At 38.0% G+C, this 26,058-nt stretch overlaps 1 protein-coding gene across 2 annotated transcripts in view; it reads right to left on the reverse strand.

The window, feature by feature from the left end:
• The window catches only part of MTHFD2L (methylenetetrahydrofolate dehydrogenase (NADP+ dependent) 2 like), a 122,602-nt gene that overhangs the window by 77,701 nt on the left and 18,843 nt on the right, over positions 1-26,058 (reverse strand). For both annotated transcript variants that reach the window (XM_029944961.1, XM_029944968.1), the window contains exons 4-5: positions 8,246-8,398; positions 6,951-7,058 (exon numbers count right to left, since the gene is read on the reverse strand). In XM_029944961.1, coding sequence (XP_029800821.1) covers positions 6,951-7,058; positions 8,246-8,398 — 261 coding nt within the window. The remainder of the gene's footprint in view (positions 1-6,950; positions 7,059-8,245; positions 8,399-26,058) is intronic.

Raw genomic sequence — 26,058 nt, forward strand, 5'->3', positions numbered from 1 at the left:
GAGGTGGTATCTCAGTGTGGTTTTGATTTGTGTTTCCCTGATGATGAGTGATGTTGAGCATCGTTTTATGTGTCTGTAGGCCATCTGGATGTCCTCTTTGGAGAAGTGTCTGTTCATATCTTCTGCCCATTTCTTCACTGGATTATTTGTTTTGTGAGTGTGAAGTTTGGTGAGTTCCTTGTACATTTTCGATATTAGCCCTTTTTCTGATATGTCATTTGCAACTATCTTTTCCCATTCTGTCGGTTGCCCATTAGTTTTCTTGATTGTTTCTTTTGCCTTGCAGAAGCTTTTTATCTTGATGAAGTCCCAAGGGTTCAGTTTTGCTTTAATTTCCCTTGCCTTTGAGGATGTGTCAAGTAGGAGATTGCTGCGGTGGAGGTCTAGGAGGTTTTTCCCTACTTTCTCCTCGAGGGTTTTGATGGTTTCCTGTCTCACATTCAGGTCCTTCAGCCATTTAATCTCACAGTTTTTGAGATCAAGCTCCATGATGACAATGCAGAGCCTGCTTGGGATCCTCTCTCCCTCCCTCTCTCTCTGCTCCTCCCCTTCTTGCACATGGTCTTTCTTTCTCTCTGTCTCTCTCTCAAAATAAATAAACTTTAAAAATAAAAAAAGAAGTTCATGATTACTATGTGTGTGTAGGACAGGAGAATAGGTAGACAATCAACATGCAAGAGGATCAGTATTGTGATGGCAGCATATACAGCACACAAACAGTCAGAAGATTTGGGCCGCATCTTGTAAGGGAGGAAGGGCAGGAAACCATGTGAGTGGTAGGAAATGGTGTTCCATGCAGAGGGAAAAGGCAATATAAGGCCAAGGAGGCACGGATAATTTGGCATGTTTAGGGATCAGCATGTAGGTCTCTGGAGCTTCAGCATCAGGTCCCAGGAAGACAGCGACAGGAAAAATGGCTTGAAAGGCAGGGCGGAACAGACTGCAATAGCCTTGTGAGTGACCGAACCATCAGGCTTATAGACGCTAGAAAAGGGACGCTTTGTGCTGGTAATAAAACAAATGCCTCGTACTCTGAGGTCATGGAGAAACAGAGAAAATGAAAGGGAAAGAGAAAGTTTTGGACATCACTTTACATTTTACATAATGTTTAGGGGCACCTGGGTGGCTCAGGGGGCGAAGCATCTGACTCCAGCTCAGGTCATGATCTCATGGTCCGTGGGTTCAAACCCCACACTGCGCTCTGTGCTGACAGCTCAGAGCCTGGAGCCTGCTTGAGATTCTGTGTCTCCCTCAGTCTCTGCCCCTCCCCCACTCACACTCTGTCTCTCTCTCTGTCTCAAAAATAAAACAAACATTATAAAAAAAAAAGAATTCTACCCCTTAATTTCTCCCCCCCCAAAGAAATTAAATAAATAAATAAATAAAATTTCATGTTAGTTGCAAGAGTATGATGGTACCAGCTGTCTGATATAAGAATACATGATATTATCCAGGGGCGCCTGGTTAAGCCCCTGACTCTGGTTCAGGTCATCATCTCCTGGTTCTTGAGTTCGAGTCCTGTATTGGGCTCTGTGCTGACAGCTCAGAGCCTAGAGCCTGCTTCAGATTCTGTGTCTCCCTCTCTCTCTGTCCCTCCTCTGCTCACACTGTCTTTCTCTGTCTCTCAAAAATGAATAAACATTTAAAAAATTGTTTTTTAAGAGAATACATGATATTTTCCAAGTAAAGTGCTTTCCAGATAAGAGCTGGCTGAATAGGAGATATTAAAAATGAAACAGTACTCTTATTATTCAGCTTAGAAAAGGAGACTAGGGGTTGCTGGGGTGGTTAAGTGGATTAAGCATCAACTCCTGATTTTGGCGCAGGTCACAATCTCACGGTTCATAAGATTGAGCGCCACGACGAGGTTTAAGCTGACAACTGGAGCCTGCTTGGGATTCTCTCTCTCCTTTTCTCTCTCTGCCCCTCCCCCCTCACACTCACTCTCTCTGTTTCTATCTCTCTCCCCCCAATTCTAAATTCTAAAGAAGAAGAGGGGCGGCTGAGTGGTTCAGTCGTTTAAGTGTAGGACTCCGGCTCAGGTCATGATCTCACTGTTCCTGGATTTGAGCCCTGCGTCGGGCTCTGTGCTGACCGCTAGCTCAGAGCCTGGGGCCTGTCTTCGGATTCTGTGTCTCCCTCTCTCTCTGATCCTCCCTTACTCACGCTGACTCTCTCTCAAAAATAAATAAAACATTAAAAGAAATTTAAAAATAGAAGAAGAAAAGGAGACTAGAACAAGCATCTTGTTTTCTATTGCTTTCCACTGTTCAAACACAACATTGGAATTCAGTAAAGTCTACACAACACAGAAGGAACACAAGGCATAATATCTCCAATACCTTATCATGGATGCTTCTAACGTCGGGGTAGTGGGACGGGAGGAACAGAGACTGGAAGGCCTGCCATTCTCCCTGCCCCAGTTTGACAATGGTTCATTCCGTGGAGATAGCGCCTGGCTCCACTCTGCTGCCAACAAGACTTAGAGTCTCGGTCCCATACAGAGTATGACTCCTGCATTCCTAGGCGTTCCTATTTGGCTCCTCTCTTGGAAACGCGGGAGTGCCCAGCCTGGCACCGGAGTGAGCTGAATCACACGCACCACTCACAGTGCGCTGCACCGCCTAGAACGTCCACTCCTATATGACCGCCTGCAAGCACGCCCGGAGGTGAGAGATAACGCTCCCAGCCTGGCCAAAACATTCGTTCTCACAACGCGACGCACTTTTCACAAAGGAAGGGCATTCTCTTGGCAAAATGTCTTGTGGTTTTCCACTTAGGTGGGAGGCGCCTTGCATAACAATTATCCAACGCACAGAAAGTTGCTGCACTAGGGCAGCCTGAGTGCAAACGCTGAACACCAATGCAGAAGCAGAGCTTTGAGACAACAGTGTCTAAAGAGGAGTCCTAAAGATGCAGACTGTCCTCTTCCAGAAACAAGAGAACTGAGTCTTTTCTGCCACTGTTCCCCAGTGTCTCACAGGGAATTGAGAACTGAATGCATATTGCCTAAGTGAAGTCAAGAAGATCCCTGGGCCCACAGGACTCTAAGCGGAATCAGCCTGTGGCTGACCCTTTCAAAATGCCCTTTGAAAAGGGCCCTGAATAACTGCGGGGCCAGCAGTGATACGACAACCTTTTAGTGAAAGGAGAAGCGTGTAAGTCCCTGTTGTGGCCATGTAGGGGTATCTGTTCAGACAAGAGGTCCTACATAAGAATATAAAATATGCAGAAAGAAATTTACTTGAGAAATTTTTGAAATAAGATCCAATCCTGTATTCCTTTGGCAACAAGTGAATCATCTTAAGACCTGGTCACTATGGTGCTTTGGTATCTTGAAGGAGTTTCTGTCTTAGAGAAACTGAAGAACTTCTCTCTCGCTTCCTCACAGTAAAGCTAAAATTAAAGACGTTGGACTGAGACTAATGGAGTAATCCGCTTTCATTCTGAAAGAAGGTGAAGCGGGATGGGCTACTGTATACAAAGAAGTTAGAAGAACATGCAGTGACCTACAGGTGGCCGCAATGGCACTTCTAAGTAGTGGAGTTCATGAGAACAGATTCTCCACTGTCAATATCTTTATGCCCCTTCAGTTAACCAGAGGATTTCCCAAGCACAGGGAATGCTTGCTTAGAGATGCTAAATTTTATTTTATGCCCTTGAATATTTACAGTTTAAAACACCCATACCTGTGTATCATGCAGCTCTGTATCTACATCCCCATTTAGCACTTAGACTATAAGCTCCTGAAGGACAGGAACCATCTCTCACCCACTCTATAAGCTACAGAGGGGCGCAAATGCCATGTCTTTTGTGATGACATGTCCTCAGCAGAAGGTCATGTCCTTGCAGCATCTTGCTGTGTTGAGCATCAGCACTACCCTCCACCCCGAGATTTTAGTGCATTCCCCACCTAATTTTCCAAGTCTTTCTCCATCTAAATATTCCAAGCCATTCACTAACTAAATATTCCAAGCCCTTCTCCGTCTAAATATTCCAAGCCCTTGAGGAATTAAAAGAAGTTCTGTCTCACCAAACCATTGGGATTTACATCCTAAATGATCCAGACTAAAAGCCAGCCAAGAGTAGACACATATTCATCAAGTCAAGTTATAGTATGGCCATTTTTCTTCTAGTACAATTATCTTTGGCTTTAAGACACAAATGAATCATTAGGGTTCTGAATCTCTTCTGGCAAAGAAATACAGTGTGAGGTGAATGCTGAACACTGTGAGTGTCATCAGAACAGCTCTATAGATATGAATTTGCTGAGTTAATCCCCCTTCATTATCTCCATTAGCTAACAATGCACTTGTAGTCACCACGCATAATTACTGCTCTAACAGACAGGGACGTTTGAAATATTAACTTTCCCACAGACTCCACATCTTCAGTAAGCAGCTCTCAACAATTCATGATATTAATCACATATGTCACCACACTCCTATTAAATATGCATGAGATTAAACAACACCCAGGTGGCAAACTGCCCAACATCATTTTTAATATAATTTATTACTTTTTAGATTCTATAATTATAACGGCACCTAGGTGCTGCTATGAGAAATGTAAACTTAACTACCTGGCTTGTAAGTAACCAGTATTATAACTAGTTCCACTTTTATTCAATTTTTAACACGTATGCAAATGAGGTTATCTTATTTATTTCTTTATTTTTCTTTTATAGTTTATTGTCAAGTTGGTTTCCACATGACACCCAGTGCTCATCCCAACAAGTGCCTGCCTCCATGCCCATCACCCCCTTCCCCTCCCCCCATCCCCACCAGCCCTCAGTTTGTTCTCAGTATTCAAGAGTCTCTCATGGTTTGCCTCCCTCCTCTCCCCAACTATTTTTCCCCCTTCCACTCCCTCATGGTCCTCTGTTAAGTTTCCAAGTGAGAATATTTTAAAACACAAAGTATAAAATATTTATAAAGTTAGTATGTATTATGACATACTGATGTCTAATTTAAAATCGCATAAAGAAGGGTTAAATTGATATTTGTAGACTCATTTTTATAGACAAATAAATAATTCAAATTCAAATTTAACCAGAAAGCAGCACATAATATATTGATATCTAATAGAAAAAGTGCAATAAAATATATGATTTGGAGTATTTTGATATCATATTTCTAATCAAGTACTTTATAGACTTTATAAATTCCATGTTTATGCAGATTGTTACAACAAAGACTAGATTTGATCCAAAAAGAAAAAAAAAGCAAACATAAATCCCACCGGAAAGACTTTCAAATGAAAGTGAAAAACACATCATTAACCTTGGATCATATTACTCTAAACTCTGTAGTTAGCATGGTCATAGATGATTAAAGTAAGCATGTAATGGAAATGGTATTAATAGTCACAGTCCACATGGACCAAGCACTTCCTTAATTTACTATGTCAGGCAATGTAATTAGAGCTTACCTTCTTATCTCATCTAAAATTCACAATAACCCAGTGAAGGAGATATTAATATTATTTGCACTTTACAGATGTGGGAAGTGGAGACTTGCGTGGATTAAATGTCTCGTCCAAGGACACGGAGTGTGGCAGGTGAGGGGTCTAACTCCAAGTCTATCCTCCCAAACACAATCAGCACCCAGCTCCCAGCTCCCTGCTCCGGATTCACCACTTTCTGAGTGGCCTTGGGGAGGCCACCTGAAGTCTCTAAAGCTCATTTCTTTTAGTTGAAGAATGCAAATACTATTAATATATGCCAAATTACTGACAATGAAATAAGACAGTTTATCAGAAAGTACCAGGTATGTCATGGAGCAACATCATGCAGATTATTGTTATTGATGAGAGAGGAAAGCATGAGAGAATGGAATGCTAAAAACAAACTGAGGGCTGAAGGGGGAGGGGGAAAGGAAACAGGGGGCAGGGTGATGGTCATGGAGGAGGGCACTTGTGGGCAAGAGCAATGGGTGTTATATGGAAACCAAACTGACAATAAACTATTAAGAAAAAATAAAAGGAAGAAAAAAACTGCGTACTGACAGAGTCAAAATTTTCCGACAAAAATGGTATATCTCGGTAAAAACTTTGGTTAGTTAACATAGAAACAATTGCATAAAGGTCAACATGAATCATTATTGTCCCCTAAGGGACAGATAGATAAGCACTAGCAGATTAAGTTAGAAGTGAACAGTAACACTAGAATTATAGGTGTTTGCCACAAAAACTGTGTTCACACTCCTAGATGTGGTCTTTCCAAGAGTTTCTTGAAACCAAGGCTTTTTAAAGTTACCTGGAGTCATTATCAAGCCCTAACTTACTATGATTCCTAGACACATTTTGACTTGTGGCAATATTTAAATGCTTAGGTCCAGAGAGGAAAAGTAATATTCAAAAGTCTCATCCATCATCATTTTAGATAAATGATATGATATCACTGGGCTTCTTTTTCCATAGGGCATTGTGGCTTAAGAAATTATTTCATGTGCCTTATGTCAACAAAAATCCTAACAGAAATATTTAAAAATTTAAGGTCAAGAAACTAGACCTCACCAAGGTTAACAATGATAAGAAATCTGTATATTTATACATTGAACTCTGAAGACGCAGACTGGGTGGGTGCGTGTGTGCGCGTGTGTGCGTGTGTGAGTGTGTGCATGTGTGTGTGTGCATGCAGAAGGCTATCAGTATGGGATTGTTCTGTATTTAGTGGCTTTCCACTTTTCCTAATGCTTATATTATCAGTTATTCAAAGAAAGTATATAAGGCCAAAATAATAGTAGTAATAGGAAACAAGGGGCCATATTTTTCCAGCAATTCTTTCATTCACTTTCAAGGTGCTCATGTCACTGGATGAGGAATAAGGTGAGTGTTTATTTGCATAAACCCACAAATACACCAAGTCACATTTTCAAACATCCTTACTTGATGATTTTGAGAATGAAGAAAATTGTAAGAGTACATGGACTCTCCAAGGTCCTACCTACCTCCCGGCCGCTCGTGCTCTCCGTCAGTGTGTAAAAGCATGGCAATGGGCATCCCTACATTCTTGGATCTTCCAGCTACAACCACATTTTTCCCAAATGTTTCAATCCCTTAAAACACAGAGTTTGATTTAAAGGAGGAATCAACAACAAGAAGCAAATTAAACATGTGAACAGCCAACTGAAACATTCTTTAAAAGCTTCTAATTAAATTTGAATTACTGTGTGGCTTGTCTGTAATGTGCCCACATTCATTATTTATAAATATTCTTTTTATGCTTCTCAGATTTGTCATTTCCTCTATAATTGTCCTCATTAAAAAACTACATTTTCAAGTTGCCATTAAATTACTTTTGAACACAGAGATTCATGTGAAGATTTAGACATGCAAAGACTTATGCTCTTTTAACTACTAATTATAAAGTAAGCAAAGTACCACAATGTCCAGCTTAATTGGCAATCAAACTTTCAGTGAATCTGGAACAAAATGAAGTGGGGGAAAAAGTGTATTTTTTACAAAGTTCATGTGCTTTACCCCATAGGAGAGAGGTGCTGAACTTGCAGAACTCAGAAAGGTATGGAAGACAAAACCTGCAGATAAAATGCACTCTACCTCCTTCGGGTGTGGTTTCTTCCTAAGTGAAATGAAGACGTTAGAATTAAAGTTTTCAAAGGTACTCATGTCCTGAGACGATGGTTCTAGGATCTACTTTCCCTTGGAAATTTTCTCCTTTAGTTAGAAAACAGCAAGTTAGAAAGGAGAAGATGCTGTCAGAAATGGAAGGGACAGTGACGGAGGTGGGGCAATTACAAACATAAAGGCAATTTGGAGTTGATTAACATGGAGGCAGATACTCTATCCTCCTCAAGGGCCCAAGAGAATATTGCTGTATTTGGAGCGCAAATTCAAATGTAAATGTTTATAGTAAAAACCTAGGACCTCAGAGATGGTTCATCACATTTTGTTTCTTAAGGTAAAGAAAAATTGAATTAATTTCAGGAAGTATACATCAAAATACATGTTTATGATTTAAAAGTAGGGCGTCAAACCTGCTAGATGAAAAATTCATGCCCCACAAGAGGCAACAACAGTTGCCTATAACCTGGCACACATTTCTCATTTTATTTATTTTAGATTATTTTCTGACTTTTGTCATTTTATAAGTTTCTATACACTGAAGCTTTATGGCTGATCATTTTCTTTTACTAGTTAGGACTAAGAGGTTTCCATCAAGGCAAGGTACACATGTTCGGTTTGGCATGTAGCACGCATGTCCTGTAGACCGCAAGTTACCAACCTGTTCTTTTGATTATTTCCCAAACAGCGCTGGCAGTAGCAGGAATGAGCGAATGCTGATCAAGGCACAGTCTTCCAATATTGATAACATGAAATCCATCTACATCTTTTTCAGGGGCAATTCCATTGCATACTGTTCGCTCGTCCACATGGTCTGAAAAGCAAATAAAATTGGTTTTAATTTTAAAATGGCCAATTATTTGGAGGTCTGGAAAATGAAATCTGAAGACCTATATTATGATTCAGTATCAGGAAAGGTGTAAAAGTGTTACTCGATTCCTTTTTCTTACCAAAACAGTAAGCCAAAATGCTCTGGACTGATGGTTATAATTAACCAACCATACAAGGGTACATGATTACAGGGCCAGAAGCAGCTGGCCTGCTGCAGGGGGAAAATCGTGGATTTCACAAGTTTTATTTCAAAACACTACCAATGAGATCTGGAAACAGCCAGGCCCTAAGTCTTTGCCTCAATAAATTTACTTGCCTACTGCTTAAATCTATGTTTTTCCCATACAAAACATTTACACAATAGGCTCTATTAAATATTTCTAGCATTACAGATTAAAAGGGCTTTGTTGGTTTTAAAATAATCGTAACATCATGAGTGCCTAACTTCCTCCCAAATGACAACAAAAAACAAATCACACACATATACAAACACACACACACACACACACACACACACACACACACACCTCCTTTCTCTGAAAAACTAGCACATTGATATCCAAAATACAATTTTGGAGTTCCATTTGGAAGGGAAATAACATAGTAAGAGTAAGAAACTAACCAAAAGAGATAGGAGATGCCAATCATCATCTCATTTTGAAAAGTAATAAGTAAAAGTAACAAGGTTCTTACTATTCTATACAGAGTAGCTTAGGTTACCCTAAACCCGACAATTAGCCCATGGGCCTAATATACTGAAATAAAGGTTCATTCTTTGTTCATTACACAATGGATGCCACTTAGATATACATTTTAAAAACACTGTCAAAGCCCAAGTCCAAATTGCTTTCCAAGAGTTATGCCTTGTATCTTAGATCTTCTGTATGTGAAATGGGCTACAACTGTCATCTTACTTTAAATCCAGTTTGCCAGCATTGAACTACTGAAGTCCTTTACATATATAAAAGTCGTAATTTGAATTATATCCATATGGAATTTGGGCCTTTGAAATGTCTCTCTAATCAACAGCTGTTCACTTCTAATAATTGTATTTATTCTATAATGTTCTAGCAAGTAAGTCTCCAACTGTTTTCTCTGAAACTAGAAGATGATTACATAGGTTCTAGTAAAACTTTTTAAAAATCACATGTTTAATTTACTCTTTAAGGACAAAAATAGGTGGTTATTTTTTTAATCTGGATGATATTGATGATTCATTTCTAAGACATTGTCTACTCATGCAGAAGCTCCATGCCTTTGATATATTTTTTTAATTTTTTTAACACTGATATATTTTTGAGAGACAGAGAGAGAGACAGATCATGAGCAGGGGAGGGCAGAAAGAGAGACACACACAGAATCGGAAGCAAGCTCCAGGCTCCGAGCTGTCAGCACAGAGCCCGACACGGGGCTCAAACCCACAAACTGTGAGATCGTGACCTGGGCCGAAGTCAGATGCTTAACTGACTGAGCCACCCAGGTGCCCCTGATATTTTTTATGATGAATCAAAAGCCTAGTAAATGAAAAGAAACACAACTGTATTTGAAGTCTCTGTTATAGTGCTAGGGCCTAAATTAGTGCATTTCTAAGTTTACAACTGGCTAATATATGCATGGACTAGCCATTGATTGAAAGAACTCAACAAGGGCTCTTTTGTAGGTTTTAAGAGCCATCCTCTTACTAATAAGCCTGAATTACACTGAGTTTCACCATCTACTGGTCTGTGCTCTTCCATTCACTAAAAATAACATTGAAGTTGTAACAAATAATTTATCTCACACAGCTGCTAAAATTCTTAGGAAGCTATGTAAGCATGTGAGAATTTGGTGGCCAACACTAGAGACTGGTGACTACGGGCCTGTCCTCTTACGTACTTCTTAAACTTCAAGTCAGCCGATAACTCGGGCTACCATTTCTGAACAATTTTCTCTTAAGCTACTTAAGTAACTGTTGTTTAAAAGACAGATGTGTAGGGCACATGGGTGGTTCAGTCGGTTAAGCATTCAATTCTCGATTTCAGTTCAGGTCATAATCTCAAGGTTTGTGAGATTGAGATCCCCACTGAGCCCAGTGTCTGGCTCTGTGCTGACAGAACAGAACCTGCTTGGGATTCTCTCCCTCCCTCTATTTCTGCCCCTCCCCTGCTTGCGTGCACATGCTCTTTTTCTCTCTCTCAAAATAAATAAATAAATAAACTTTAACCAAAAAACGAGGTGTAGACATACAAAGGTGTGACATAGAGAGCACGTGAACACTGAGGTTATTTAGTCTAAAAGGAAAAGAACCTATATGGGTAAGTTTTAAAAATTAAGATCATAAATATCAAGGAAACCAATTCATACATCATATATATGTGCATGCATACACATCACACATGTATACGTACATACATGCATATACCATATGTGCACCATGCGTGCATATATGCATACATTTTTATATAACACTTTATTATCTTAGCAGTGAATTAAATTTCATATATATCCTTTGCTAGAAAAGATGTATCTTTTATTATGTAATGTATAGTGAATGGTAATTATACAAATTAGTATATCTTACATTTACATAGTGCTTTACAATATTTATGTCACTATCACATCCATTTCCTTTTCGATATTCATAATTGCTGGGGACTAAGATAGAAAAGGTATTATTATCTCCATTTAAAGACAAAGCTCAAAGACTCTGAGACTCAGCCAATGTCGAACCACTACTCAAAGGAGGATCTAGAATTAAAATCTACATCATTTCACCCTAAAACCAATTCTTCCTTCTATATATAGAAGTCGCAAATATCAATCATCTCAAATACCATTAAAATATTCAAATCAGGGGTGTCTGGGTAGCTCAGTCGATTAAGCATCTGACTTTAGCTCAGTCATGATCTCACAACTCATGGGTTTGAGTCCCACATGGGGCTCTGTGCTGACAGCTTGGAGCCTGGAGCCTACTTCAGATTCCGTGTCTACATCTTTTTCTGCCCCTTCCTCTCTCTCTGTCTCCTTCTTTCTCTCTCAAAAATAAATAGACATTAAAAATATTTAAAAAAATTAAAATCATAGGGGGCCCCATATCCCTTCTAATCAAGACATTTGATAACCCTAACAAAACCCAAGGAATGCACTGTTTCTTCTAGGCCTCCATATACAACACTATTCCTAAGTTAACTAATACATGCCTAAAAATGTATAGAAAAGCATCATATATTTTACAACCAATATTTTCTTTTCTTTTGTAGTAAGGGAAATAAATAGATTTCATGTTTTTGACTGACTGCTACCTTAAGTTCCCTAAAACTTCAACCTTGGAGCCATGACTTGAAGAAACAATCATGAGATTCAATCGCATCAATTTTTTCACAATGGTTATAGAATATTTTGACCCATAGAATATGTTGGCAAATAACTAGCACTTAAAATCCTACCCAAATGAAAGAGCCTAAATGTCCATCAACTGACAAATGGATCAAGAAGATGTGATTTATATATACCATGGAATACTACATGGACATGGCAATGAGAAAGAATGAAATCTGACCATTTGTAGCAACAGAGTATTATGCTAAGTGAAATAAGTCAGGCAGATAAGGACAGATACCATATGTTTTCAATCATATGTGGAACAGGAGAAACTTAACAGAGGACCATGGGGGAAAAATAGTTAAGGAGAGGGAGGGAGGCAAACTGTAAGAGACTTTTAAAAACTGAGAACAAATTGAGGGTTGATAGGGGGTGGAGGAGAGGGGAAAATGGGTGATGGGCATGGAGGAGGGCACTTGTTGGGATGAGCACTGGGTGTTATATGGAAACCAAGTTGAAAACAAACTATAATAATAAAAACCCTACCCAAATGAATGGGAAAACTGGCATTATTCACTTTGTGTTTCCTCTCTACTTACAATCATGAGGTCATTAGATTGTGCCAGAAATATAGAGTCCTCAAATTATAACCATAACACTGCAATAGAACAGCTCAGGAACTGCCTGTGTGTTTGGTTGTGTGTGTGTGCATATATGTATATGAGTTTATATGTAGTTAACATTTAATTGCCTTTGGATAATGAATAGGGAAAAAAAAGAACAAATTATTGGTTTTACTTTCCATCCAAGGATTTTTACATTACTATTTAAAAATATCTCCTTCTACTGTCTCAATGCTTGTTGGGTAAGTGCAAGTTCATTAGCATAGTAAATAATACCTTCCTCAACCTGGTCATATCTTTCTCCTACAGCTTCCTCTCCAAGCACTCCAACCCTTTCCCAACCTCCATCATGACATCCCCTTCTCCAGTCACACCAAGCAGTGTCCCATTCCCAAGCCTTAGCATTAACTTTTGCATTTTTGTGCTATTGTTCATAAAATGCATGATGACCCTTCCATAACTAATTCCTTCCTCCCTATTCTTTCCCACCCTAATCATTCCTCACACAATGATTGATTGCCGCCTGTTCCTTCATCACAAATTGAAATGACACATTTTCCTCCTCTGCTCTCCCACAGAACTGCTATAAAAAGTTACTTACTACCGGGGGCACCTGAGTGGCTTGGTCAGTCAATTGCTCCACTCTGATTTTGGCTCAGGTAATGATCTCATGGTTCCTGATATGGAGCCCCACATCAGGCTCTGCACTGACAGTGAGAGGCCTGCCTGAGAGTCTCTCCCTTTCTCTCTGCCCCTCCCCTGCTTGCATGTGCTCTGTCTCTTTCAAATTAAAGAAATAAACTTCAAAGAAAAAGTACTTAGTGCATTCGTTCAGTTAGTTGATAATGTTAGTTAGTAATTATCCCTCTTACTTATGAATGTGAGCTTTAAAGGGCAAAAACCTTGTCTTATTAAACCAATTCACCATAGCTTTCTCCATCCCATTGATAGCAATTCCACCCTTCGGTACTGCTTGCCAAAGGCGTCTGGAGTCATTCTGACTCACACTCAACATCCACTCCATTGGAAAATCTGTTGACTATTTCTTTATAATGTTCTAGCACTTTATTAGTCTCTCCATATCCACTGATACTAGTCTGGTTTCAGTGACCGTTAATTCGCCTGTGAATTCTTAGAGCAGCCTTCTAATTAATTCCCTGCTTCTACATTTGCAGCCATACAATCTATTCACAGAATACCAACAGGGTTACACTTCTGAAATGCACATCACATCACAGGAGTCTTCCTTCCAAGACCCCACACAATGTGTACTGCTCCAAAACTCTTAGTTATCTATCCGATCTCATACTTGTCACTTTTCCCTTATCTTATTCTTTTGGCATCACTCTGCTCTTCTTGATGTTCTTCAAATATATCAGGCATTTCCCACATTGGCTATAGTTATTATGTCTGCCTGGGGACTTCAAATCAGTCACTTCGGCCAAAACCCTCCCGTCTTTCAAATCTCTCCATAAATTCAATGTTATTTATAAGGACTATTCTGACCACATTATTTAAAGATGGTTCCACTTCTGATGATGGTGAAGTAGTTTGTATTCTCATAGACAAAAACTGTAAACTGGAAAACATACATTAAAAAACTATGATCTATAGTTGTAATGTACACCATCATGTACTGTATCTTACTGGTGTAATATACAACATGGTCATCATAGTTAATAATATTGTATTGCATATTTGAAAGTAGCTAAAAGAATAGATCTTGGAAATTCTCATGACACAAAAAACTATTTTGTAACTATGTATGGTGACAGCCATTAACCAGACTTATTGTGGTGATCATTTTGCAATACACACACATCTCGAATCATTGTTATGTACTTGAAACTCATACAATTATACCTCAACAAAAATTTTTAAACAACTACTATTTAAAATGAGCTATCTGGAAAACACTGGAGAATCACTGGAAGCAGACTATTTGGAGTAGAGTGGGCATCTGAAAGAAAGGAATGCCACTCAAAAAATTCAAAGGACCGCTAGAATTTGGACAGAAATCTGCAGTCTTACCTGCTTGAGGAATCAAAGCACAAAGTTTGTGGCTACCAGAGCATCTTAAAATTGAAGGGATATATTCAGAAAAGGAGAAAGCCACAAAGCAGAGACTCAAATTATATCTATAAATTTTGCTCAAATGTCTGACTCGTGAACAACAAACACAGGAGGAAAACCCCAAGAAGCCCATCCAAGGCTAAGAGAATGAAACAGAAATTGCAGCTGTGATTCAGCAAAGGCAAAACAAAAAGCTTAAAGTCCTCAGTAAGATAGGCATTTCAAAGAAAACCTTATAGCTAACATTATACTTAACAATGAAATAATGGATTTTCTCCTCCCCAAGAAAAGAACACAAAGGTCTCCACTCCCACTATTTCTATCTAATGTTTTATTGGAGCTCCTAGCTAATGTGATAATATAAGGGGGGAAAAAAAAGGTCTAAGATTAGAAAAGAAAACCTAAAATGCTCTAGTCACAGATGGTGTGGTTATCTATGCAGAATATCCTAAAGAATTTACAATATGACAAAACATAATAACCAATTAGGTGGATTTAGCAAGACCACAGAGGACAAAGTCAAAACTGATACCAAAAAAATCAATGATATTTCTGTACACAAGCAGCAACTATTTGAAAATGAAATTTCAAAAATACTGCTTACGACAGTTTATAAATCATAAAACACTGAGGAGTAAATTCTTAAAATGCGAGGGTGAGCTCTATAACGAGAACTAGAAACACTGCTGACAGATGACCTAAATAGGTGGACGGTATGTTATGTTCATGGACTGGAAGAGTTGCTAGGGTGAAGGTGTCGATCCTTCCCAATTGGTCTGTACGTTCAATGTAATCTCAGTCACAGTTCTATGAGAATCTGTGGTAAAGATTGACTGCTTTTACATTTATATGACAATGCGCAGGAATATCCAAAGCAGTCTTAAAAGTGAATGCAGCTAGGGGACTTGGAATCCCTGACTTCAAGACTTGCTGCAAAGCTGCAGTAGTCAGGACAGTGTGGTACTGGGGTAGGGACAGACAAATATATCAGTGGCACGGAATAAAGAGACCACCTTCAGATTCACATTTATTAGTCATGTGATTTTTTACAAAGATGCCAAAGCAATTCAATGGAGAAAGTAAACACTTTTCAGTAAGAAGTTCTTGAACAACTTGACAGCCGTAAAAGAGGGAAGTGAACCACAAACCCTAGTTCATACCATACAGAAAAATTAATTACAAATGAGTTATAAATCTAAATAGAGAAGCTAAAACTGAGTAGTTTTCGGGTGAAAACTTTAATTTGTGTTCTAGGTATAGGCAAAGGTTTTCTTAGAATACAATAGCATAAAACACAAAAGAAAAAAACAAAACTTCAGGAAAGTCAAAATCTTATGCCCCTGAAACACAACATTAAGAAAATAAATACCAAGCTAAAGACTGAGGGAAAATATCTGCAAAACACATACCAACAAAGAACTCATATCCAGGTGTATGAAGAACTCTCAAAACTAAATCATTAAAAGATAAATAACTCGGTTTTTAAAAACAAGCTAAGTCTATAAGCAGGCACTTTACAAAGGAAGGTATTCACTTCCTGCATGTGAAAAACACCAGGGGAGAGGCTGCCAGAGGGTGAGGATGTAGGTAGGGACAGGAGTTGACTGGGAAGGAACATGACAAAACTCTCTCAATTGATAAAAAATAATTCTATATTCGCATAGGGGTAAAATTTACATGAGAGTTCACATTTTTCAAAACTTATGAAATAGTACACTTATGTGTGTGCATTTCAATGCAATATAAATTTCATATAACAAATATTGATCTGCAGTGAATGATATGCATCCTGAAGTTTTAGGATACCTTGTGTGTTCCTACCTTTAAAGCCTTCAAAAACAAGATGGATTGATGAATGAATAAATAGAATAGATATGTGACAAAACAAAGTAGCAACATGGTAACAGTTACAGACTCTAGGTTGGGATCATCAGGGCATGCATGTGCCATTCTTTTAACTCCTCTGTATGTGTGAAAATTTTTCATAATAAAATGTTGAAAAGCAAAAATACAATCTTTCTCCCAACATCTCAATCCTCATTACCATGCTCTACTTTTTTTTTGTCTCATAGCACATCAACTTCTAATTAATATAAATGCATATTTATTATGTTTATTTTTTCATTGTCTGTCTCTCCTGCTACTCCACAAGGACAGATATTTTTGTCATTTCTTCTCTCTACTGTATTCCTAGCACAAAGAATAGTGCCCGGGAACAGGAGGGACTCAATAAATATTGGCTGAATAAATGACTATTACCCCTGATTTACAGATGAAAACCTAGACAAAATCAGTGGACACCTAGGAAAAATTAGAGCAGACCACCATAAGGATCCTTCTACAACCTCTGACATTCATCCTTTACAAATATAACGAGGGGAGCCTTGGTAATTCAGTCAATTATGCGTAGGACTCTTGATCTCGGCTCAGGTCATGATCTCACGGCTTGTGAGTTTGAGCCCTGCATTGGGCTCTGGGCTGACACATGCAGCCTGCTTAGGATTCTCTCCCTCTCTCCTGCCCTTCCCCCATCCATACTCTCTCTCTGTCTCTCTCAAAATAAATAAATAAATAAATATATATATATATATGTATATATATACATAATGAAAAAACAATTAAAATCATTAAAACTTTGTCAGTATCTTTGTATCTACATTGTTACATATCTAGTATTTTATGTCTTCAAATATAAATTAGAAGTAAAAGATTCATGTTTGTTTTTCATTAATGTCTTCCTTTTAGGACTTGAAAAATTAGAAATTTCAGGCAAAGTTTTATGCTCATAGGTTAAAGTCCACACTCTGAACACAAATATAAGGCCCTTGAAAATTCACTCATTTATTCATTCAGTAAATATTTCCTGTGCATCCTCCATGTGCCTGGTACTGTTCTAAAGATTCATAAAACACAATGAACCAAAGAGACACAATTTTTACCCCCTGGAGCCTATATTCTAATGGAATAAAGGTCTGTCTAATCAAATTATTTAGCTATAGTCTCTTAATGAGTTAATTACTTTGTAGGAGTAAATAAGAGAGATACTTCTGGAAGCAGTGTTTCCTGTTTTCAAGCCAATAAATAATATTTAAATTACGCCCTTTGGGTTCTACATCAAGGTTTCGAGACAGAAAATACTTATCAGGTGCTTACCACTTACTTGCCCAACATCACTTAAGAGTTGTTTCATCATTGAGGAGTGAGGGGTCAAAAAAGGAATGGGAAGTGAGTCTAATCTCACTGTGCGACTCCACCCCAAATTTGGGAATTAGTAGAGCTTTGAAGGTGGAGTAGGAGGTGTTGTCGAGGCCAGAAAGGGGTGGTTCTGGCCCTCCACCCTTCCTTAGCCTCTTTCTCCTATCGCCACAGAAACTGCAGAGGACACTCCTGGGAAGGCTTACTTCACAGGCTGTGCAAAAAAATGTAATGGAGAGGGAACCTACATGTAACACAAAGGTTGCTACCATTGCCCTTCATAATTCTCCTGAGTGATTCTCCTCAAGTGGTATTGAAGACACCCTGGTGATTAAGCCCTTGGTTTCCCAGGCGCTAGACACAGTGACTTCTGTCAACTATGCGTAACTGCCCCTCAACGCGGTGTATGGAGGAAGCCGCTCAGATGAGCAAGCAAGTCTATTCTAATGAGCTTCTCTTACACACACGAGAAAAGAAGACATGTTGTGGTTTGGGGACCCTGCCTGCCAACTTCTCAAGAACAGTTAGTCTCCACTGTCTTCTAACTGCCTCTTACCCCTAGTGCCTAGCACAGAGTTATGTGCAGATTGGATAAATGCTGTTTGAATTGGTACATGAATGAAGAGGGTCGGAAAGCAATCATATCAGATCTTTTTTAAAAAATTCATATGTTTCAAAGGGTCTTTTGATTTTGGTAAATTCTTCATCATTGTTGAGTACACTCAAAAACAGATGAGGACATCATGGTAAAGGAAAAAGAAAGAGGTGAAAAGGAAAAGAGTGATTATTCTTGTTCCAAGAAATTCTGGATTTTGGAGATACTCTGAATAACTTCAAGTTACATCATATAACATACTTATGATAGCAATTGTTCAAAAAGAGGTAATTCTACAGATTTCAGTGACCTACGGAGGGTTTCCACCTGGGAATGAATAGGAAAAGACATACCTGGCTATAGAGATCAACCAATCCTACTAATATGTAAGTCATATCAAAGTAATTTACTCAGCTTCCAGTATAAACCATTAGCCTTTTTAAAAATCACTCTTGCTCAATGCTGCCACCATTTGGTTAACATACTCCACATGCAGGACAATTATCTTCCACTTGGTTCACTTTGTTTTTTGATAAAACATTACCTATAAGAAAAATGTTTTATGTAAGTGATGAACCACTAAGTTCTATTCCTGAAACTAATATTACACTATACATTAACTAACTAGAATTTAAATAATTCAAAACAACAAAAAACATTTTTTAAGTGGCAAAACACTATTGTGGGGATGCTTTTGTTTCTATCAAACACTCAATGTCAGAAAGGATTTGAACAAAATATTGTTTGAAATCTGTCCTTTTTCCATTTGAATAAACTCCCAATTTCACAAATTAGTTACATCGTAATTCATGGCTTGTGACACAATCTCAATATTGATCCACAGCATGGTCCAACTTTAAATAAATAAATATTTTTCATAATTATCTAGGCATATGCAAATCCGTGACCCAAAACAAAAGTTATGGCCTTGATAATAACCTATATTTAACCACACAACCTATCCACCAACCCATTCCTTTTTCTGCTTCAACCTAATGGAAACGTCATCCTGTGTGCTGGGCTTGTCATTCCCTTGATCTCTTTTCCTTAACAGTTTTATTGCACTTATTTGTATTCCTAGTAGATTTGCTTTCCTAAACATAGTTTTAAGAACATTTGGATATACCAGATGGCAGTATAACAGATGTACACTCAACGTGTACAACTTGATAAGCTTTGACATATGTAGACACCTACAGAGCCATCACCACAATCAATGAACACATTCACTACCCTAGCTTACTTTAAATAATTGAATAATATTAGTGATTCCACTTTATCTCCTTAATTGTTTTATTAGCCATAACTCTTTATTGTGTTTTTTAGTGGTTGCTTGTGGTTCTGTAGTATATACCTTGAATTTATCTCAATCTACCCTCAAGTGATATATCACTTCCCATACAATTTAAGAATCTAACATTAAAATCCTACCATTTCTTCTCTCCTAATGTTTGTGTTACTGTTGTAGGTTCTACTTTTATGTTACATTATATGGTTTTTATTTTTGGTTAAACATCAATTATATTGTAAGATTATTTGAATGGTAAGAAAAATATCATCTATATTTATTCATGTAGCTACCATTTCCAGTGTTATTTATTCCTTTGGATAGATACATATTTTCATCTGGTATCATTTCCTACTATCTGAAGGACTTCCTTTAACATTTTTTTGTAGTATGGGTCTGCTGGTGATGGTTTTCAGCTCTTTCTGGGTTCTTCCCTCCCTAGATTTCTGGAAAAAATACCTTGTTTTGCCTTTGTTTTAAAAGATATTGTCACTGAGTATAGAATTCATGATTGACAGGTTTTCTTTTAATACTTTAAAGATCAAACTATTCCCTTGTCTTCTTGCTTACACTGTTTCTAGCAAGAGATCAGTGTTCTTTGATATAGCTTTCTTCCTATTGCATAGGCTCATAGTTTGTTGAGCTTCTTAGATCTGTAGGTTTATCGTTGTCATCAAATTTGTGTATATGTATGTGTGTGTGTTTTATTCTGAAATCTGAGTCACTTATGAAAGAACATTTAATTCTTATTCATGTAAAGCTCCCTAAGAATCCTACTTCTCAGGGTGCCAGAGTGGCTCAGGCAGTTAAGCGTCTGACTCTTGGTTTCCACTCATGTCATGAGTTTGAGTCAGGATCTGTGCTGACAGCACAGAACTTCCTTAGGATTCTCTCTCTCTCTCTCTTTCTCTCTCTCTCTCTCTCTCTCTCTCTCTCTCTCTCTCTCTCTCTCTCTCTCTCCCCCCCCCCTCTGCTCCTCCCCCACTTGCATTATCTCTGTCTCTCGCAAATAACTAAATAAAATTAAAACAAAAAGAACCCCATTTCCCTCCTTCTTATAATTTGAAATCATCTGTAACATCTAGTTTCCATAATAACTGCAGTAAAAAAGAGGAGTGGCAGTCTAGCACAATAGCTTTTAACCATCTCAGTCAAGAAATAGTGCACAACAGTCACTTCCCTTCACAGTCCAGTTGAAAGTCCCATGGCCCCAACCTAACGGCTCTGAGAAGTTGAGAAATGTAAGGGAGCATGTAGATATTGGAGAACTTTTTCTGCCACAGAAAAAGGCAGTTTTGCAATACAGAAAAACGGAATTAAAATAATTCCAGGGGGTGTGAGTTGGGAAGGATTCTCTGAGGCAGTATGGCATTTAAGCTAAGACCTGACAGGTGGAAAGAAGTCAGCTCTGGAATGTGGGAAAGATAATCAATAGAGTTAAGAGATCAGAAGCTAAGGCCATATTCAATGAATAAAATGTGCATTATCCTGACATGTCTTCTGTATATAAATACTATAGTTATAGGAAGTTTTCAGGGGTACAGAGATAGAAGATCCCCATCAAATCCTGAACAGTGACAGAACATATATACTACTCTCTAAGAAAATGTGCAGAAGGGTGAGACTTGAATCACTACAGGGTTCATTCATTCCAGCAGTAACATTCACTAAAAATCACTAAAAGTCTGCCTGATACAGAGTGGGTTTCAAAATAATATGTCGACTGCTGTTCCTACATTGGTGGAAGTAGCAGACTAGTGAAGGCAGTATATTACTGACAAATTAATAAAATATTCCTTGCAGAAGCTTTCTGAATACTCAGACACAGAATTGGGTTTTCTCCCTAGAGAAAGAGGGAAAATGTTATAACAAAAGTCAGGTCAAAATTTAGAAATCATTTAGAAATAAACAGAATAAATGGTCCTACAAACATGAAGAAGTCTAGGGCAATGAAAATTTCCCACTCTGGTCAAGAACATTAAAAATACAGGATTAAGTATTCTACATACATACTTTGCATAATCTCTTAAGAAAAGCAATTATGGCAAAGACATTTTTTTCTCCAAATGAAGAATTAAGATTTAGGAAATACGTATATCTATATGCTAACTAATTAGATCACTCTCCCCATTTTTATCCCTACTAATTATTAGAAAAGTTTATCTTTGTTACATCTACACAGTAGACTTTAACTCTTCTTACTCCCTCCCTCCAGATTCAATCTTTTATTCCAATATTCTATTCTAATTTCTCTTTTTAATCCCCTTCCATAAACTGGAAGATGTTGCTATTCAAAGATGTCACATTCAGTAGTTGAAAAAGTATTTTAGAAAAAGATAGATAAGATGGAATAAGTCTTCCCCTTCTACCTAATAATTTTGTTTTAGAAATAAATGAAAAGCAGACTTTAGAAAGCAAGAAAACATGAGATAAGCAAACATCGCTCTTGGTACGTGCCTTGAAATCTCCATTGTAGGACGGCGATGACAGCTGAAAGGACACTATCATTGCCTCTGCCAGCATCTTTCTGCTGTTACTTCCTGCCTCCCTGGTCACATAAGTTACTCAGGTCTTTCACTATCCTTAACTACAAACCACAGACTGAAAGACACAGCACCTACTGGTAAGAGTTGTTGTAAGTGTTAAATGAGTTACCATATATAAAGCACTTTAGAACGGCGCCTGACAATAGTAAATAATTGCAATTTCTGCTACCAGTAACAGTTGTTGTCATAAAGCAGTAGTTGTAAACCACCATTAAAATTTCATTAAGTGATTGCCATTTTATAGGCTTACATCTGAATGCTTTCATAGAGTTCATATAATTGAAGTTCATTTAAAGCAAACTTACCCCGTATCAAATTGCATACTACAACAAATATTTATAGCAAATTTCCAGTGTCCTTTAAGCTTGTAGATATTATAATTTCTCTTCCCTTGTTTTAGTTTAAAAAACTGCTTCTAAAGAGCATTATTCTACCTTTTTTAACACTATATACTGCTATATACTCTACAAATGACACACCTTTTAATAAAATATCACTTTAATAGATATAATTCAATAAAAGCTAAGAGCAAACAATATATGACTAGGAGGATGGATACATAGAACATGAATAGCAGACATCTTTCTGGCTTGACAGAACGACCACTTATTGATACCAGTCAGGATGGGAGTAGGAAAGTATGTGCCTGTTTTTATTTCTCTGTAGTTTGAGGATCAACTACAGGATGAGCAGCCAGTCTGGGTGACCAGGGGATACACGGTTGTATCCTGAATACTTCCAATCCTGACCAAAATTTCAGAGCTTCTGAACATAAACCGGAGCTTACCCTGAAACAAATAGGGAAGAATTCTATCTCATTTCTTCGGGTTTTATCCAGATGAGAGGCATGGAAACTATTTGTGTATTCTGATTAATCCCATGCAAGCTTGTCCTGTGACAGAATTATAATTCTAATTCAGAATTTCTTTTACTCAAGATATTTCCTTAGTTGTGAAAAGTGATCTCTAATTTCTAACGATGAAACAATCTGAAATTCAAATTAGTGACCAAATGATAGAAAAGGCAAGGTGTGATCAACTTGAATCACCTTTTTTTTTTTCATTTGCTCATTGTTTCGCTGATTCATTTTAACAATGTTATTAAGACCTGGACAGGAGAAGCTATCCGAACCTACTTCCACATAGCCAACCTCCCACAATGACTAAGAGAGTTCCATTTCTTCTGTAAAACATGGGAGCTGATGCCTGCGGCTCACAGGACAAATCAGAAAGTAGTTTAAAAAATCATGCCCGCCCCTACCAGTTGACTTTCATGATAATCAAATGTGTGTATTTCCTAATCTGTTTTTTGTTAGTTCTTTCACAGTAAATTATGTAATTTAATTAAAATGGTATAAACAAATGACAACAGAGTGGGAGAAGAAAACAGTTGTTATTTCTATAAAAACTAAATTGAATGTTCTGGAAAGACTCTTGAGAACTAAAATGAATTAGTAAGGATTTAGATATAAATAGGACAATCATGAAGATTGGGAGACTTTTTTTAACATTTATTTACCTATTTTGAGAGAGAGTGCATGCATGCACATAGGGTTGGGGGAGGGGGTGGGCAAAGAGAGCCTGATGTGGGGCTCCATCCCACAAACCATGAGATCATGACCTGAGCCGAAATCAAGAGTCAAGCGCTTAACCAACTGAGTCACCCAGGCACCGTGGAAGATATTTTAAAAATCAGTAAGAATTTTCACGGAGATAGTTTCACCCTTAAACTGAAAATGAGAGGTCATGATTCACAAGTATTATGAATACCAAAAGATGATTCAAAATTCCAATCTGTAAGTTCCAAAGATCTGTGGACCCACATCAAAAGACTGATGAATGAATGTTTAAATGATTTATGTTATAATACAATATTTAAGGTAAATATGCATTGTTCTATAATTCCCTACTTAAACCATGTTTCCTATTCATCATCAAACCATATGTCCCAGTATAATGTAGGTTAAGTAATATAGTCGAGGTTTCTCACATGTAAAATAAAGAAGATAATTCCTACTTATACGGCTTCTTTGAAGATGAGATAAAATCATCCTTATAAAGTAGACTCGCCACGTAGGCTGATCCATCCACTCCTCACTAGCTAAGCCCAATATGCTGGTGGGGGTAGCACAATGGTTACAAGCAATGGCATGAGGAACCAGTCTTCCTTACACCCCAGCTGAATTACTTATTGATCCAGTGACCTTAGGGGACGTTACTTAAGCTCTCTGTGGCTCAAAGTTTTCACCAGTAAAATGTGAGCTCCAACTACGCAGAATTCAATAAAATAATAAATGTAAAGTGCCTGAGACATAACAAATGCTTAATGTAATAAATTTTAGCCATTATTATCTTGTATATTATTGGCTTTTCAGCAAGATAGAGAATTGCTCTTTCTTAGAACATCCAGATATTTGTTATTACCATAGTCCCTTTGGCTCTTTGCTTCTCACTTTCTAGAAAGAACACTGGACTCAAGCCAATTTATTTTAGCACAGACAGATCAACAGTGCCATCTAGTGGCAATTTTCTAATAAATTCGCCAAGGGAGAAAGGTTGCTCAAAACAGGTAAAATTTCTATAGATAATGCATTTAATTTTTTAACTTGTTTATTTTTGAGAGAGAGAGATAGTGAAAGCTCATGAGTGCAGAAATCTCATGAGAAAGATAGGGGACAGAGAATCCAAGCCGGCTCCGCACTGGTAGCAGAGAGCCCAAGGTGAGGCTCGAACTCCTTCCTGTATCATGACCTGAGCTGAAGTCGGATGCTCAACTGACTGAGACACCCAGGCGCCCCTGCATTTAATTTTTAAAACAAGGTAAATTTAATGTTTTAGATTTGGAAATTTGTGATGTGTTTTTTAATAACTATTTTAATTCAGTACAACTACAGGTGGGAGAAACTTTTAAAAAACTACAAACCACAAGAAGAGTGCTTGGCAAATACGATACACAGAAGACCGATTTGCAATATGAGGCAAACAATCGGGTTTAAACCTACTGCCAAAATTTTGGGGACAGATTTGCAATGTTAATAAACCTCTAAGGGAATTAGAAATATGAATTTTTGGTACAGTTTAAACAACATGAAAGTTACATACAAAAGTGTGAAGTTATATTGTTGGATAAAGTATAATCGATACCATACAAGGATCTCATGCGATAGCACCATTCAGCTTTTACTTTCCGCAAGCCAAAATTTATAGAACTCACAATGACCGTAATCTAGCAGTGCCTGAGTGGCTCAGTCAGTTAAGTACCCAACATCGACTCAGGTCATGATCTCATAGTTCATGGGTTTGAGCCCTGTGTCAGGCTCAGTGCTGACAGCTCAGAGTCTGGAGCCTGCTTCGAATTCTGTCTCCCTCACTCTCTGCCCCTCCTCTGCTGACGCTCTGTCTCTCTCTGTCTCTCAAAAATAAATAAAAATGTCAAAAATGTGTTTAAAAATACTGTAATCTATACTATAGGGCAGTCCTCACTTCACTCAGTTGAAATACGCATGAATTTCAGAGCCACAATTTAGTTAACTTAGCACCATTGTCAAAAAACACAGTTCAAATTTCAGTTATCCTGGTAAATTAACTGTAATTATGTATGAGCTTCTGGCCCTCTGGTCCACAAATCACCATGTAAATAGAGATGAGCATCATAATCAGTGAGCACCATGCCCGTCACTTCTGTAAAAGTCCGTTGATGATCGATCACTGCACATTTGTTACTCGGTTCAAACATCAACAGCAAATCATACTTCCTCCTTGTCTCAGGGTGATCAACTCACATAACAGTTCACAAAAGTAGAGTCAACAGAGGGAATTAACCAGTAAAGGTGACAGGGCAGCAAAAAAATAAAAATAAAATAAAACGTGGTGACACCGGAAGCGAAATGAGATGTGAATTAGGTCTGAAAATGGCAACAGCAGAGCAAAGATAGCAGAAGCCTGTGCCCCCAAGAAGGGAAGAGCTATGATTAAGTCGCTTCAGTAGGATTCTAACTGGATGGAAATGGGTCGTGCAAGACCT

Source organism: Suricata suricatta, chromosome 1, assembly GCF_006229205.1.
Source record: "Suricata suricatta isolate VVHF042 chromosome 1, meerkat_22Aug2017_6uvM2_HiC, whole genome shotgun sequence".
Lineage (NCBI taxonomy): Eukaryota > Metazoa > Chordata > Mammalia > Carnivora > Herpestidae > Suricata > Suricata suricatta.